Consider the following 15804-nt stretch of genomic DNA (forward strand, 5'->3'; position numbering starts at 1 on the left):
AAGTGCAGACAGGCCCTGTTGGCACTGTTTCCAACAGACCGGCACATCTGCCATGGATCATGGCAGTCTCAGAAAACACAACTCCTCGCCCCTTTAGTGGCAGCAGGTGGAATCTGCAACCAGATACTACCACTATGCAATGGCAAAAGTCTACCCCATCAAATAGCTTAAAGAAATACATTCACACTGCAGATCAGAAGGAAAATGACAAGTACCCAGAAATCAATCCTGAAGTCACAGAAACTTACAATCTAAATGACAGAGAATTCAAAATAGTTAGAAAGAAATTCAATGAGTTACAAGAAAACTCAGAAAGACAGTTTAATGAAATCAGGAAGAAAACTCATGAACAGAGGGAATTCTTTGCGAAAGAGATTGAAACTATAAAAAAAAAAAATCAGAAATGTTCAGGGTGGAAAACACAATGAATGAGAAAGGAAAATCTGGAATCCTTAAGAAAACAGAGCTGATGTTATGGAGGACAGAATTAGTAATTTAGAGGACAGAAATATAGAAATACTTCAGCTGGAGGAGGAGAGAGAACTAGGACTAAAAAGAAATGAAGAAATTCTCCAGAGAAATATCTGACTCAATTAGGAAATGCAACATAAGGATTATAGGTATTCAAGAGAGAGAGGAGAGGGAGAAAGAAGCAGAGAGCTTGTTCAAAGAAATAATAGCTGAGAACTTCCCAAACCTGGGGAGGGAGCTGGAATTACACGTAAATGAAGCTAATAAAACTCCTAATGACATCAATGAAAAAGACCTTCTCCAAGGCATATATTAGTAAAACTGGAAAAAAGTTAATGACAGGAAAAATATTAACGGCAGCAACGCAGAAGAAAATAACCTACAAAGGAAACCCTATCAGGCTTTCAGCAGATTTCTCAGCAGAAACCTTACAGGCTAGGAGAGAGTGGAATGATATATTCAAAATCCTGAAAGACAAAAACTTTCAGCCAAGAATACTCTATTTAGTGAAACTATCCTTCAGATACGATGCAGAAATAAGAACTTTTCCAGATAAACAAAAGCTGAGGGAGTTCATCGCCACAAGACCCCTCCACAAGAAATGATCAAGAAGCCCCTCATACCTGAAAAAAAAAAGAAAGGATTTACAAAGCTTTGAGCAAGGAGATAAATAGGCAGACAAAATCAGAAAAGTGGAGCTATCAGAACAGGTTAGCAAACAATTATGACATTAAAGATAAAGGGATGGAAAACATAAAAATAACTATAATCACTTCAGTTTAATCACAAACTCACAATACAAAATGGAATAAGTTGTGACAACAATAACTTAGACGGGGAAGAGGAAAGAGATGGAACCTGCTTAGACTAAGGAAATAAGAGGCTATCAGAAAATGGACTATCTCATCTATGAGATCTTTCACACAAACCTCACAGCAACCACTAAACAAAAAATCAGAACAGAGACACAAATGATAAATAAAGAGAAAATTGAGAAAACCACCATAGAGAATAACCAAAATGAGTTGGCAGTTGGAAATACATGAGACGAGAAACAAGGGAAATACAGAAAAATGGGAAAACAAGAGATAAAATGACATTAAGCCCTCATATATCAATAATCACTCTAAAAGACAAGAGTGGCTGGATGGATTAAAAAACAGACCCACCAATATGCTGCCTCCAGGAAACATATCTCAGCTCTAAAGACAAACACAGGATCAGAGTGAAAGGATGGAAGATGACACTCAAAGCAAATGGCAAACAAAAGAAAGCAGGTGTGGCCATATTAATATCAAAGTAGACTTCAAGATGAAAAAGGTAAGGAGAGACAAAGAGGGGCAGTATATAATGATAAAAGGGACAGTCCACCAAGAGGATAAAAATCCTCAACAAAATACTGGCAAACCAAATACAGCAATACATTAAAGGATCACGCCATGATCAAGTAGGATTTATACCAGGGATGAAGGGATGGTTCAACATCCGCAAATCAATCAACATGATACACCACATTAACAAAATGATGAATAAAAACCACATGATCATCTCAATAGATGCAGAGAAAGCATGTGACAAGATCCAACAGCCATTTATGATAAAAAAAAAACCCTCAATAAAATGGGTATAGAAGGAAAGTACCTCAATCTAATAAAGGCCATATATGACAAACCCACAGCCAAAATCATCCTTAATGGTGAAAAACTGAAAGCCATCCCTCTGACAATAGGAACAAGACAAAAGGCCCACTCTTGCCACTCTTATTCAACACAATACTGGAAGTTTTGGCTAGAGCAATCAGGCAAGAAAAAGAAATAAAAGGTATCCAAATTGGCAAAGAAGAAGTGAAACTCTTGCAGATGACATGATTTTATATGTAGAAAACCCTAAAGAATCCACTGGAAAGCTACTAGAAATAATCAACAACTACAGCAAAGTTGCAGGGTACAAAATCAACTTAGAAAGCTCAGTTGCACTTCTATACTCTAATAACGAACTAACAGAAAGAGAACTGAAGAATATAATCCCATTTACAATTGCGACAAAAAGAATAAAATATCTAGGAATACATTTAACCAAGGAGGTGAAAGATCTATACAATAAAAACTATTAGACATTATTTGGAAGAAATTGATGATGACATAAAGAAATGGAATGATATGCCATGCACATGGATTGGAAGAATAAACATAGTAAAATGTCCATACTAACTAAAGCAATCCACAGATTCAATGCAATCACAATCAAAATCCCAATGACATTCTTCACAGAAATAGAACAAAGAATCCTAAAATACATATGGGGTGACAAAAGAGCCTGAAATAGCTACAGGAATCCTGAGAAAAAACAACAAAGCTGGAGGCATCATAATCCCTGATTTCAAAATAAACTACGAGGTGATAGTTATCAAAACAGCATGGTACTGGCAGAAAAACAGACACACAGATCAATGGAACAGAATTGAAAGCCCAGAAATAAAATCACACATCTATGGACAGCTAATCTTTGACAAAGGAACCAAGAACATACAAAGGAGAAAGGAAAGTCTCTTCAATAAACAGTGGGGGGAAAATGGACAACCACATGCAAAAGAATGGAAGTAGACCATTATCTTTTGCCATACACAAAAAATAACTCAAAATGGATTAACAACTAGAAGGTAAGACCTGAAACCATAAAACTCCTAGAAGAAAACATAGGCAATACACTCTTTGACATTGGTCTTAGAAGCATCTTTTTGAATACCATGTCTATTCAGGCAAGGGAAACAAAAGAAAAAATAAACAAATGAGACTTCTGCAAGGCAAAGGAAACCAGGAACAAAATGAAAAGATAACCCACCAACTGGGAGAAAATATGTGCAAATCACATATCTGACAAGGGGTTAATCTCCAAAATATATAAAGAACTCATACTACTCAACAACAAAGAAACAAACAACCCGATCGAAAAAAGGGCAGAGGATATGAACATTTTTCCACAGAAGATATACAGATGGCCAAGAGGCACATGAAAAGATGTTCAACATCACTAATCATTAGGGAAATGCAAATCAAAACTACAATGAGATATCACCTTACACCTGTTAGAATGGTTATAATTGTCAAGATGAAAAATAACAAATGTTGGAGAGGATGTGGAGAAAAGGGAACCCTCATACACTGGTGGTGGGATTGCAAATGGTGTAGCCACTATGGACAACAGTATGGAGATTTCTCAAAAGATTAAAAACAGAAATACCATATGACCTAGCTATCCCACTACTGGGTATTTATCCAAAGAACTTGAAATCAACAATTCAAAGAGATTTATGCACCCCTATGTTCATTGCAGTGTTATTCATGATAGCCAAGATGTGGAAGCAACCTAAGTGCCCATCAAGGGATGAATGGATAAAGAAGATGTGGGAAATATATATAACGGAATACTACTCAGCCATACAAAAGACAAAACTGTCCCATTTGCAACAACATGGATAGACTTTGAGGGTATTATGCCAAGCGAAATAAGCCAGACAGAGAAAGATAAACACCACATGAGTTCACCCACATGTGGAAGATAAACAAACGCATGGACAAAGAGAACAGATTAGTGGTTACCAGAGGGGATGGGGGTTGGGGGGTGGGCACAAGAGACAAAGGGGCAAACATATACGGTGACTGACAAATAATAATGTATGACTGAAATTTCACAATGTTATAAACTATTATGACCTCAATAAAATAAAAAAAAAATAAATAAAAGAGGAAGTCTCAAAACAAAAAATACTTTGAACTGAATGAAAATGAAAATGCAACTTATCAAAAATTGTGGGATGCAGTGAAAGCAGCGGTTACAGGGAAATTTATAGCACTGAATGCACATTTTAGAAAAGAAGAAAGCTCTCAAAGTCAATAATCTAAGCTTCCATCTCAGGAAACTAGAAAAGATAAGAGAAAATTAGGCTCAAAGTAAGAAAAAGAAAAGAAATAATAAAATTTAGAGCAGAAATCAATGAAATTGAAAACAGGAAAACACCAGAGAAAATCCACAAAACAAAACGCTGGTTCTTTGGGGAAAAAAAAACAACAAAATGGATAAACGATTAGCCAGGTATATTAGTCTGGTCAGGTTGCCATAACAAAATATCACAAACTGGGTGACTTCAACAACAAAAATTTATTTTTTACAATTCTGGAGGCAAGGAAGTCCAAGATCAAGGTGCCAGCTGATTTGGCTCCTAGTGAGATCTGCAGATGGCCACCTCCTTGCTATGTCTTCACATGGAAGAGAAAGATAGCTCTTCCTCTTCTTTGAATAGTACTAGCCCTGTTGGATTAAGGCTTCACCCTTATGACCTCATTTAATCTTTATCACCTCCTCACAGCCCCTGTCTCCAAATACAGTTACATTGGGCACTGGGGCTTTAATACAGGCATATCTCAGAGACATTGTGGGTTTGGTTCCAGACCACCACAATGAGGTAAATATCGCAATAAAGTGAGTCACACAAATTTTTTGGCTTCCCAATGCATATAAAAGTTCTGTTTACACTATACTGTAGTCTATTAAGTGTGTAACAGCATATGTCTAAAAAAAACAAAACCATGTATATACCTCAATTAAAAAATACTTTATTGCTAAAAAATGCTAACCATCATCTGAGCCTTCAGTGAGTCATAATCTTTTTGCTGGTTGAGGGTCTTGTATAAAATGCAATATCTGTGAAGCACAAGAAAATGCAGCACAATTAAATGAAGTATGCCTACGTATGAATTTTGGAGGACAAAAACGTTCAGTCCATAACACCAGGTTAATCAAGAAAAAAGAGAGAAGACACAAATATCAGAAAGCAATGAGAGATCATTGTTAATGATCCCATGGACATCAGAAGGATAATAAAGGAATAATAACAACAACTACTACAACAACTCTTTGCTCATCAATTTGATAACCTAGATCAAATGGACCAATTCCTTGAAGGACACAATCTACTAAATCTCATACAAAGAGAAACAGAGAATCTGAATAGAATAATCTATCTCAAAGAAATTAAATCAATGATTAATAACTTTCCAAAACAGAAAGCACCAGGCCCAGATGGCTTCACTAGTGAATTCTACCAAACATTTAAAGAACAAATTATGCCAATTCTCTACAATCTCTTTCAGAAGAAAGAAGCAGAGGGAATACTTCCTAACTCATTCTATAAGGCTGGCACTACCCTTACATCAAAAGCAGATACAGACATTACAAGAAAGGAAAACTACAGATCAGTATATCTCATGAACATAGATGCAAAAATCCTCAATAAAATATTAGAAAACTGTATCCAACAATGTATAAAAAATTATACACCACAACCAAGTTGATTTTATCCCAGGAATAGAAGGCTGATTTGACATTCAAAAAATCAATTAATGTAATCCATCACATTAACAGGCTAAAGAAGAAAAATCATATGACCGCAATATTAGGTGCAGAAAAAGCATATGACAAAAACCAACACCTATACATGATAAAAACTCAGCAAACTAGGAATAGAGGGGAACTTTCTCAACTTGACAAAGAACAACTTTAATAAGAACTAGATACACTCCCCACAAGATCAGGAACAAGGCAAAGATGTCCCCTCTCACTGCTCCTGTTCAATATTGTATTAGAAGTCCTAGCTAATGCAATAAGACAAGAGGAGAAAAAAGCATACAGATTGAGAAGAAATAAGTAAAACTGTCCTTATGCATAGAGGACATGTTTGTCAATGCTGAAAATCCCAAAGAATCAACAAAAAAAACTCCTGGAGCTAATATGCAATTATGGCAATACTGCAGGATATAAGGCTAATATACAAAAGTCAATTGCTTTCCTAAACAGTAGCAATGAAAAACTGGAATTTGAAATTAAAAACACAATATCACTTAGATTAACACCAAAAAATAATTAAGAATAAGTCTAACAACATATGTGTAAGAACTGCAAGAAGAAAACTACAAAAGTGATGGAAAAAATAAAAGATCTAAATAAATGGAGAGAGACTCCATGTTCGTGCATAGGAAGGCTCAACACTCTTGAGATGTCAGTTCTTCCCAACTTGATCTATAGATTCAATACAATCTCAATCAAAATCCCAGAAAGTTATTTTTCTGGACATTGACAAATTGATTCTAAAGTTTATATGGAAAGGCAAAATACCCAGAGGAGACAACACAGTACTGAAGAAGAACAAAGTCAGAGGGCTGCACTACACAACTTTGAGACTTACTATAAAGCTACTATAATCAAGACAGCATGGTAGTGGTGAAGAAACAGACAAACAGATCAAAGAAACAGAACAGAGAGACCAGAAATAGACCCAGAGAAATAGTCACCTGTTCTTTTATGACAGAGCAAAACCAAATCAATGGAGAAAGGACAGACTTTTCAACAGATGGTACTGGAACAAATAAACATCCACATGCAAAAAAAAAAAAGAAGAATCTAGACACTGACCTTACACTTTTCATGAACGTTAACTCAAAATGGATCATAGATCTAAATGTAAAATGCAAAACTATAATACTTCGTGAAGATAACATAGGAGAAAATCTAGATGACCTTGGGTACAGTAGTTCGTTTTTAAATACAATGCCAAAAGTACAACAAGAGAACAAAATTTACAAGTTGTACTTGATTAAAATAAAAAAATTCTGCTCTGCAAAAGACACTAAGAGAGAATGGAAAGAAAAACCACAAACTTGGAGAAAATATTTGCAAAACACATTATCCCCCTGATAAAGGACTTGTATCTAAAATATACAAAGAGCTCTTAAAACTCAAAAATAAGAAGACAAATAACCCAATTAAAAAGTGGGCAAAAGATCTGAATAGACACCTCACCAAAGAAGATAGGCAGATGGTAAAGAAGCATATGAAAAGATGCTCAGCATCATATGTCATTAGGGAACTGCAAATTAAAATAAGATATCATTACATACCTATTAGAATGGCTAAAATCCAAAAAACTGACAATACCAAATGCTGACAAGCATATGGAGCAACAAGAACTCTCATTCATTGCTGATGGGAATGCAAAATGGTACAGCCACTTTGGAAGACAGTCTGGTAGGTTCTTACAAAGCTCAGCACAGGGGCCGGCCACAGGGCCGAGTGGTTAGGTTCACACGCTCTGCTTTGGCGGCCCAGGGTTTTGCTGGTTCGGATCCTGGACACAGACATGGCACTGCTCGTCAGGCCATGCTGAGGTGGCATCCCATATAGCACAATCGGAGGCACTCACAACTAGAATATACAACTATGTACCAGGGACCTTTGGGATAAGAAGAAGAAAGAAAAAGCTTACCATAGTCTTACCAAACAATCCAGCAATTGCACTCCTTGGTATTTACCCAAATGAACTGAAAACTTACATCCACACAAAAAGCTGCACATAGATGTCAATAGTAGCTTTATTCATAATTACTAAAATGTGGAAGTCACAAAGATATCCCTCAAGAGGTGAATGAATAAACAAACTGTGGTATATTCATTACTAACAAAGAAATGATCTATCAAGCCATGAAAAGGCAGGGAGGAATCTAAAATGCATATTGCTTAGTGAAAGAAGCCAATTTGAAAAAGCTACATACTGTAGGATTCTAAAAATATGGCATTCTGGAAAAGGCAAAACTAGAGAGACAATAAAAACATCAGTAGTTACCAGGGGTTCAGATGACGGAGAAGAGAGAGAGATGAGTAAATGGAGCACAGGGGAGTTTTAGGCAGTGAAACTATTCTGTATGATATTGTAAAGGTGGATACATGGCATTATGCACCTGTAAACAAACAAACAAAAAAACTCTCAATACATTGCTTCATTCACTAGAGAAGGAACCAGAGAAATAACATTTGCATGAGAAACTGCTTTTTGGAGGATGCAAATGTGCACACCCACTTTTCTAGGTCCCTACCTGTCTGCCATGTTCCATCCCTGCTTACCTGCATGTGGCCATGTGTGGAAACACACTTGCTCAGATGGCGAAGGTACAGCACAACGGAAAGCGCAGGTTTTCTTGGGCTGCTCACTTTGCCACCCTGTCACCATCTGTTCCCACAGTGAACCCTGAGCACATCTGATTCACCCTGCTTTAGGTCACTACGGGCAGAAACTTTTACTCATGCAATCCTTGCAGAGATACAATCCTTGATTCCAATTCTTCAATTGGATTATATTAATTTTCTATTGCTGCATAACAAATTACCACAAATTTAGCACTTACAAATGTATCTCATAGTTCCCACGGGTCAGGGGTCTGGGTCTGGGTTAGTGGGGTCCTCTGCTCAGAGCCTTACTAGGCTGAAATAAAGATGCTGACTCGGGGGATGGCCCAGTAGCATAGTGGTTAATTTCACGTGCTCCACTTTGGTGGCCCAGGGTTTGGAGGTTTGGATCCCAGGCAGGGACTACACACTACTCATCAAGCCATGCTGCGGTTGTGTCCCACACACAAAATAGGGAAGATTGGCACAGATGTTAGCTCAGCAACAATCTTCCTCAAGCAAAAAGGGAAAGATCGGTGATGGATGTTAGCTCAAGGCCAATCTTCCTCATCAAAAAAATAAATAAATAAATAAAGATGTTGGCTGGGGCTGCGATCTCATTTAAGGCTCAGGGTCCTCTTCCAAGTTCATTGGTTGTTGGCAGAATTCAGTTCCTGTAGCTATTGGACTGAGGTCCTCAGCTCCCAGAAGCCAGACCCCATTTTCTGCCACATGGCCTTCTTCATAAGATGGCAGTTTGCTTTGAATCTGATTTCAGTAAGAGCCTAGTCCCTTTTAAAGGTTGATCTGTTTAGGTCAGGCCCACTCTGAATATTTCCTTTTTGATTACCTCAAAGTCAACCGATTTGGGGACTTTCATTATATCTACAAAATTCTTCATCTCTGTCACATAACACAGCCTAATCATGGGAGCCTTCAAACTCATAGTCCTGCCCATACCCGAGGTGAGGGGATTCCACAGTGTACACCAGAGGGTGGGAATCTCAGGGGCCATCTTGGAATTCTGCCTTCCACTGTGGGTAATTAATCTTGACCCAGCTAATGTTGTCAGATTAATTCTAAATGAAGTTACCCGCCACACTACCCTTCTCTTAAAATAACCTTCAATAGTTGTGCAAAACAGAGAAGGAACTCTAAATTCATCAACCTGACATTCAAGGTCTTTCTCAAACATGCCCCAGGCAACATTTTAAGCCTTTATTCCAATGAGGCCTCAGTCCAAGCTTTGCTCTGCCTTCTCACACCCTTTGTCTTCTCTGCATTCCTTCTTAGCTCTTTCTCTAGATCTAATCACCCCTTTCCCTCCTCCCCTTATTCAAAGCCTATACAGCCTTCAAGGTGCTTCAGCAACACACGCATAAAACCTTTCCTGACCCTCTGCACTTACACTGAGCTTATCTTCATTTGAATTTGTCCTAAGTACTGTGGTAGATCACAAAAAATGACCATAATCTTCCCATCCCTGTGTGCACAGCCTTTTGCAATGTGACTCTGCCACTCATTCCATCAAGAGGTGGATTGTATTTTTCTACTTCTTGACTCTGGGCTGGGCCCTGTGACTTTCTTTAACCAATGGGACATCAGCAAACATGATGCAAACAGACAAAAGCATTTGTGCACTGGGGCTTACCCTCTTGCTGTCTTGGGAACCCTGCTACCACCACCAGGTGACAGAGGTTGGACTACTCTACTGGATGATGAGGGAAATGTGGCCAAACAATTCTTGTGGCCCTAAATGACACTAGGCCAACCACCTGGCAACTGAAAAATAATGTGTCTGATGTTTTAAGTTATGAAACTTTGTACCAGTGTTTGCAGCAAACTACTCTTTAAGGATAAGAGATTCAAGGTCCTCCTTTTTAACTATATTTCTCTTACTCAGCTTCATTCTAGTATGCTTCCTTGTGAGAAACATTAATTACAGCTTGCAATGAAGGAACTGTGCATCAAGCACAGTCTTCAATTATCTGGAAGTATCCATGGAGTGGGTCATAAAGCTTCTCAAAGATGCTTGGCTTTTAAAGGGAGAAGCAACCCAAATATCCATCAACAGATGAATGAATAAACAAAATATGGTTATCCATACACTGGAATATTATTTAGCTACAAAAGGGAATGAAGTTCTGATACCTCTTACAACACAGATGAACCCTGAAAACATTATGCTAATTGAAATATGCCAAATACCAAAGGACAAATACATAAGGGGGATGAAAAACTTTTGGAAATAGGTAGTGATGATGGTTGAACAAAGTTGTGAATGTAATCAGTGTTACTAAATTGTACACTTAAAACTGGTAAATTTTGGGGACTGGCCCCGTGGTCGAGTAATTAAGTTCGCGCACTCCACTGCAGGCAGCCCAGTGTTTCGTTGGTTCGAATCCTGGGCGGGGACATGGCACTGCTCATCAAACCATGCTGAGGCAGCATCCCACATGCCACAACTAGAAGGACCCACAACGAAGAATATACAACTATGTACTGGGGGGCTTCACTTTTCTCCTCAGATGGAAACTACCTTGCATACTGCACTTCTCTTTTCCCCTTCACTGCCAGGAAGCTTAAGACCAAGTTTTATGTTCAAGTGCGCCAACTCAGCTGGCACATAGATGTGCTAAAACATAATATCATCATCATTCTCCTCAAATCAGAGGTTCCAGTTTCCTGTTCAGATCCTTCTATGTGTCTTCCTTTGTCCCACCTCTTCATCTTTGTTAACTAAAATTCATTCAAGTGGCTTTTCTCCAGGCCCCAACAGACCCTAAAGTAAACTGAGATAACGAGCCTTTGAGGTCACAGTACTAGCTCTGTAAATACAACGCTATGGTCTCAGATGAACCCTTAGAGCAAAGGAGGAGAGTTCATGCTAAAGAGGAAACAAGAGAACGCAGGACCTCAAAAGCAGAGGGACATCAGCGGGCTAACCAGGATCATTTAAAACCACCTTCAACCTATTCCTGGGGAGTAGTTTCACCACAGAAAAATCAATGGGCTCAAATCTGGTGACAGACAGAAAACAACCACTGCTGACTGACCTTTCTTTCTGGGAGCATTCTATTCAGACAAATTATTCAAAAATTGCCCAAATGCCCATATTTTCTAATAAATTTTGGAAAACTATATCCCAAAATTCTAAGGAGCTTGGCTTTAAGATCACAGGAAACAGAGACAGAACACTCTGAATTCTATAACATACTCAACTTTTTTCATCTCAGAAAAAGACTGTTCCAGGCAAGTACACTAGTCTTTCAGTTAGCCTACCAAAGTACTAACTTGTCCAGTGAATTGCTATAAAAAGAAGCCTACAGGGGCTGGCCCGGTGGCGCAGTGGTTAAGTGCGCCCGGGGTTCACCAATTTGGATCCCGGGTGTGGACATGGCACCGCTTGGCAAGCCATGCTATGGTAGGCGTCCCACATATAAAGTAGAGGAAGATGGGCATGGATGTTAGCTCAGGGCCAGTCTTCCTGAGCAAAAAGAGGAGGATTGGCAGATGTTAGCTCAGGGCTAGTCTTCCTCAAAAAAAAAAAAAGAAGCCTACAATACAAAACCCAAAGTACATACATTCTATCTCTAGTAATACAGTTTCTGATGATGTAGTATACAATATCTGTATCTCTTTGATGAGAGAAGTATTATTACTAGAAAAATACATTTGGCTTGCCTCTCTAATAAATCAAATTTCCCAAGCACAGGAACCGTGTTGGTTTTTCCATCCACAGCACAAATACTTTGTACTTGGATGCACTATTAATAAATATTTCTTGAACATCAGTTTAAAGTCAGACTACAGATTAAAATTTTCACCATAAGTAATGAATGGTAAGAGGCAAGACATTAAAAGGTACAATGGTGCTGTAAAAGAGAATATACACCCTCATATACAAGAATGCTCACTTGGTTTTTCACTGTTGCTGGGACTGTTGGAAAGAGTGACAGCATCACAGTGTAACAGAAAATTCTAGGTGTGGCATGTGGGTTGGGGAGGCAGGCTGTATGGAGGGTCTGCCCCAGTGGCCTATGTGTCGCTCCTACGCCCCCGGCCTTAGTTTCCTCATTTTTAAAAGGCGAGATGTACCTTAGGTTGTTTACTCAGGTTCCTTCCAATCCTAAAAGAGATTTGATGCTATTAGAGTTATTTTTCATTGCAGAATTGATTTTCAACAGTTTTCATGTTTTCTATGCAATTCCACCTAGTCCCTCCAATCAACAGTAAAAAAATCATACCTGAGCTTCCTTGAGCTGGATATTACAATAAGCCCTCAAAATGTATAACACTGACGTTGTTCCTATTCAACATTAGAGACTCCAATGTCCTTATATTTACATTCAGAAAAGGAAAGCTGGCTTAAATACACACTTAGAAGAACGTATTAACTCATATTTAATCGTATGACAAAAATGACACTATAGCAAGGGATATTAGGATCAAGCAAATTAATTACAGACAAAGTTCTTAAGACTCTAAAGGTGAATTCCTAGTATGTTTACCTGTTTGTCACCTTCTGTGTTACCACAACTTCAAAATGATTTTTTTTCTAAAAGGCTGCGGGGTGGGGCGGGGGGGGGGGGGAAGGACTTATGCATCAGCCAAGGATTGTCTGGATATAATTATAAACTGCCAACCACCAGGATTTCAATGATATTCAGACTTTTAAAACTATTTTATAAAAAAAAGAAAACTAGACCCTTTCTAAAAGATTATTTATGAGACTTAAGGAACTTAATTCATGACTGAGTGTTCAATAATACATTCGCAGCGCAATGATCTCTAAAATGTCTATAGTTAAAAACAGAACAGTAAAAAACATTGAATGGCTTACTGTCTTGCTGGTGAGTTAGTGGAGGATTCCCTTTTTGAATCAGGAGAGCTTAGAGTTTGCAAAATACAATTATGTTTTTCGGTGGATAGGGCATCTCTTTCTTGCTCAGAGTAGATTAAACTTAAGGCCTCTATTCCGTCTTCTCCCTCCATCTTGTCCGTCGGATTTGGCTGTGGTTCTGGACTCTTTAAAATCAGATCATCATCACTTATAGAAACTGTGAGGTCACTGCTGCTGCTCAAACTTTCCTCCTCCCGCTCCTGCTGCACTCTTCTGAAAGGCTTCTGTGACTCTGGGTCCCCGGAAGGAAGATGACCTGTAAGAGGAGATGTGAACAGATTACTGATCACTAAGTGCAGGGAGAAGCGAGCTAAGATGCTCCACCTTGCAGAGCAGGATTACTCATCAGTTTAAATCACGTAGAAACAATCCACAACTAACTATAGTACTTAAAAGCTCATTAAAAATATTTTTAAAATATAACAATGGGTTTAAAAATCAGAGAATTTGCTTGCAAAAATATTTCCAGGTATATATTTAAGAATTCATTAGAATGGAACTTGTCTGCAAAGCCACAGCTGTACTTTTGTTTTTTGACAAAGAGATAAAATTAGAGAGTATACTTTGTTCTTACATAAGACCACTACCACCCAGAAAAACCAAATACCAACAAAATCCAGCAAACAATCTCAGCCTCTCACCCAACCTGAGAAACCTTCCTGAGCAGAACGCTTCTCTTGAGAACACTTATTTTCAGATGCACAGTATTCTGAGACTGATATTGGAGAGACTGGCGGTCTGGCACTTCCTTCCTTGACTTCAATATGTTCCCGTGTCAGTATTTCTCCCTCTGATCTGCTGGAACTGTCACACTTTAAATCAGTGGTTCTGTTCTCTGGACTTAATCTTTCCCGTAACAGGGAATGGAGTTCAGCAGACTTTTTGCCTTCAGATAAATTACTCTTGCCGTGACGTGTGTTGCTTCCTATCTCCAAGCAATGAGTCTGTTCCTCCTCAGACAATACGCCGGCTGTGACTGGCGTTTCCTCACCAATCTGAAGAGATGTCTTTCCATCTATTTTGTCGGACTTATTTAAGCACTGTGTGTCACTATTAGTTTGTACTCCATAGCTGTCTGTCACATTACTGCTCTGGGCTGTCTGTTGGTGTGAATGTGGGTCAGAAATTGAAAAGTTCTCTGTGGGCTGGGGAGATTTCTGCTCTGTACTAAAATCTCCAATGCTTGAGATGGCTGACATTTGGAGGCCCATAAAGATTGTTGCTGGTTGATACAATCCTCTTGACACAGCTGTCCCCGAGTTAATTCCTGCCTGCATTGCAACCTGCAGCACAAAAGAGATGAGAGTCAAACATAGTGTATTTGAACAATTAGGTTGTTTAGGTTTTTTTCAGAAATGAAATGAGGTAAAGGAAGCATGTTCACTGAAATCAACATCTACCATGTTTATAAAACTCATGGCTTCCTACAAAATAAATGAGCAAAGAAACAGTGTAGTCCATACTATTTTATTTTAAAAGCAATGTTGGTTCACAAAGCAAATATTGTCAAAGAACTATGGAATCTATATTTTTCAAAAAGAAATGCATACCTTGCACAACTAGGTGAATGTACTTAATGCCACTAAGCTGTACCCTTAAACAAGGTTAAAATGGTAAATTTTATGTTATGCATATTTTACCACAATTAAAAAAAAAAGCTGTGAGTTCTAACCACCTTCCTCAGAGAAGCTCAGATTTGATGGAGCTAGGGAGGTACTTGACCAAAAAAAAGGAGAGAGAAAGAGAGAGAGATGCATACAAAGGACTCCTGCAGGTTTCACAACACTATTTCTACTATTATGTGTAATATAAAAACCTCCAATAACCACATTCAGGACTGCATTAAAATATACCGTGTATGTGCAAAATAGTCATAATTTCTAGTCAAACTGCAGACAAGTTTTTCTTGAATATCTTCAAATAACTTTAAAGACATTTAAAGCAATTTATATTTACCGTCATGTCTATCAAGAGAATGAGAATTGTCTCTTCCTTAAAAAGAGAGAGGGGAGGGGAGAAGAAGAAGGGAGGGGTGGAGAAAGAAACAGAAGCAACTGGTTCAGTGGCTTGATCAAGGACACAGAGTGGGAAGCAGAACTGGAAGTAACAATCATGAAGCCTTGAGGAAGTTAAGTGCTTTTCTTCCAAAGAAATTGAAGCATCTCCACATACATAGTAGCATTAATTTGGTTTTTTAATTATTATTTTTGGTGAGGAAGATCGACCCTGAGCTAACATCTGCTGCCAATCTTCCTCTTTTTTTTTTTCTTTCCCAAAGCCTCAGTACATAGTTGTATATCCTAGTTATAGGTCATTCTAATTCTTCTATGTGGGATGCCGCCACAGCATGGCCTGATGAGTGGTGTGTAGGTCCGCACCCAGGATCCAAACTGCCAAACCTTGGGCCACTGAAGCAGAGCATAAACTTAACCACT

General features: G+C 38.4%; 1 protein-coding gene across 3 annotated transcripts in view; it reads right to left on the minus strand.

Moving 5' to 3' along the window:
* Nucleotides 1–15804, minus strand: part of KIZ (kizuna centrosomal protein) — a 120492-nt gene that overhangs the window by 74688 nt on the left and 30000 nt on the right. For all 3 annotated transcript variants that reach the window (XM_014855708.3, XM_070485493.1, XM_070485494.1), the window contains 2 exons: nt 14016–14652; nt 13310–13625 (listed from right to left, as the gene is read on the minus strand). In XM_014855708.3, the coding sequence (XP_014711194.3) occupies nt 13310–13625; nt 14016–14652 (953 nt within the window). The remainder of the gene's footprint in view (nt 1–13309; nt 13626–14015; nt 14653–15804) is intronic.

Source organism: Equus asinus, chromosome 15 (genome assembly GCF_041296235.1).
Source record: "Equus asinus isolate D_3611 breed Donkey chromosome 15, EquAss-T2T_v2, whole genome shotgun sequence".
NCBI classification, from domain to species: Eukaryota; Metazoa; Chordata; class Mammalia; order Perissodactyla; family Equidae; genus Equus; species Equus asinus.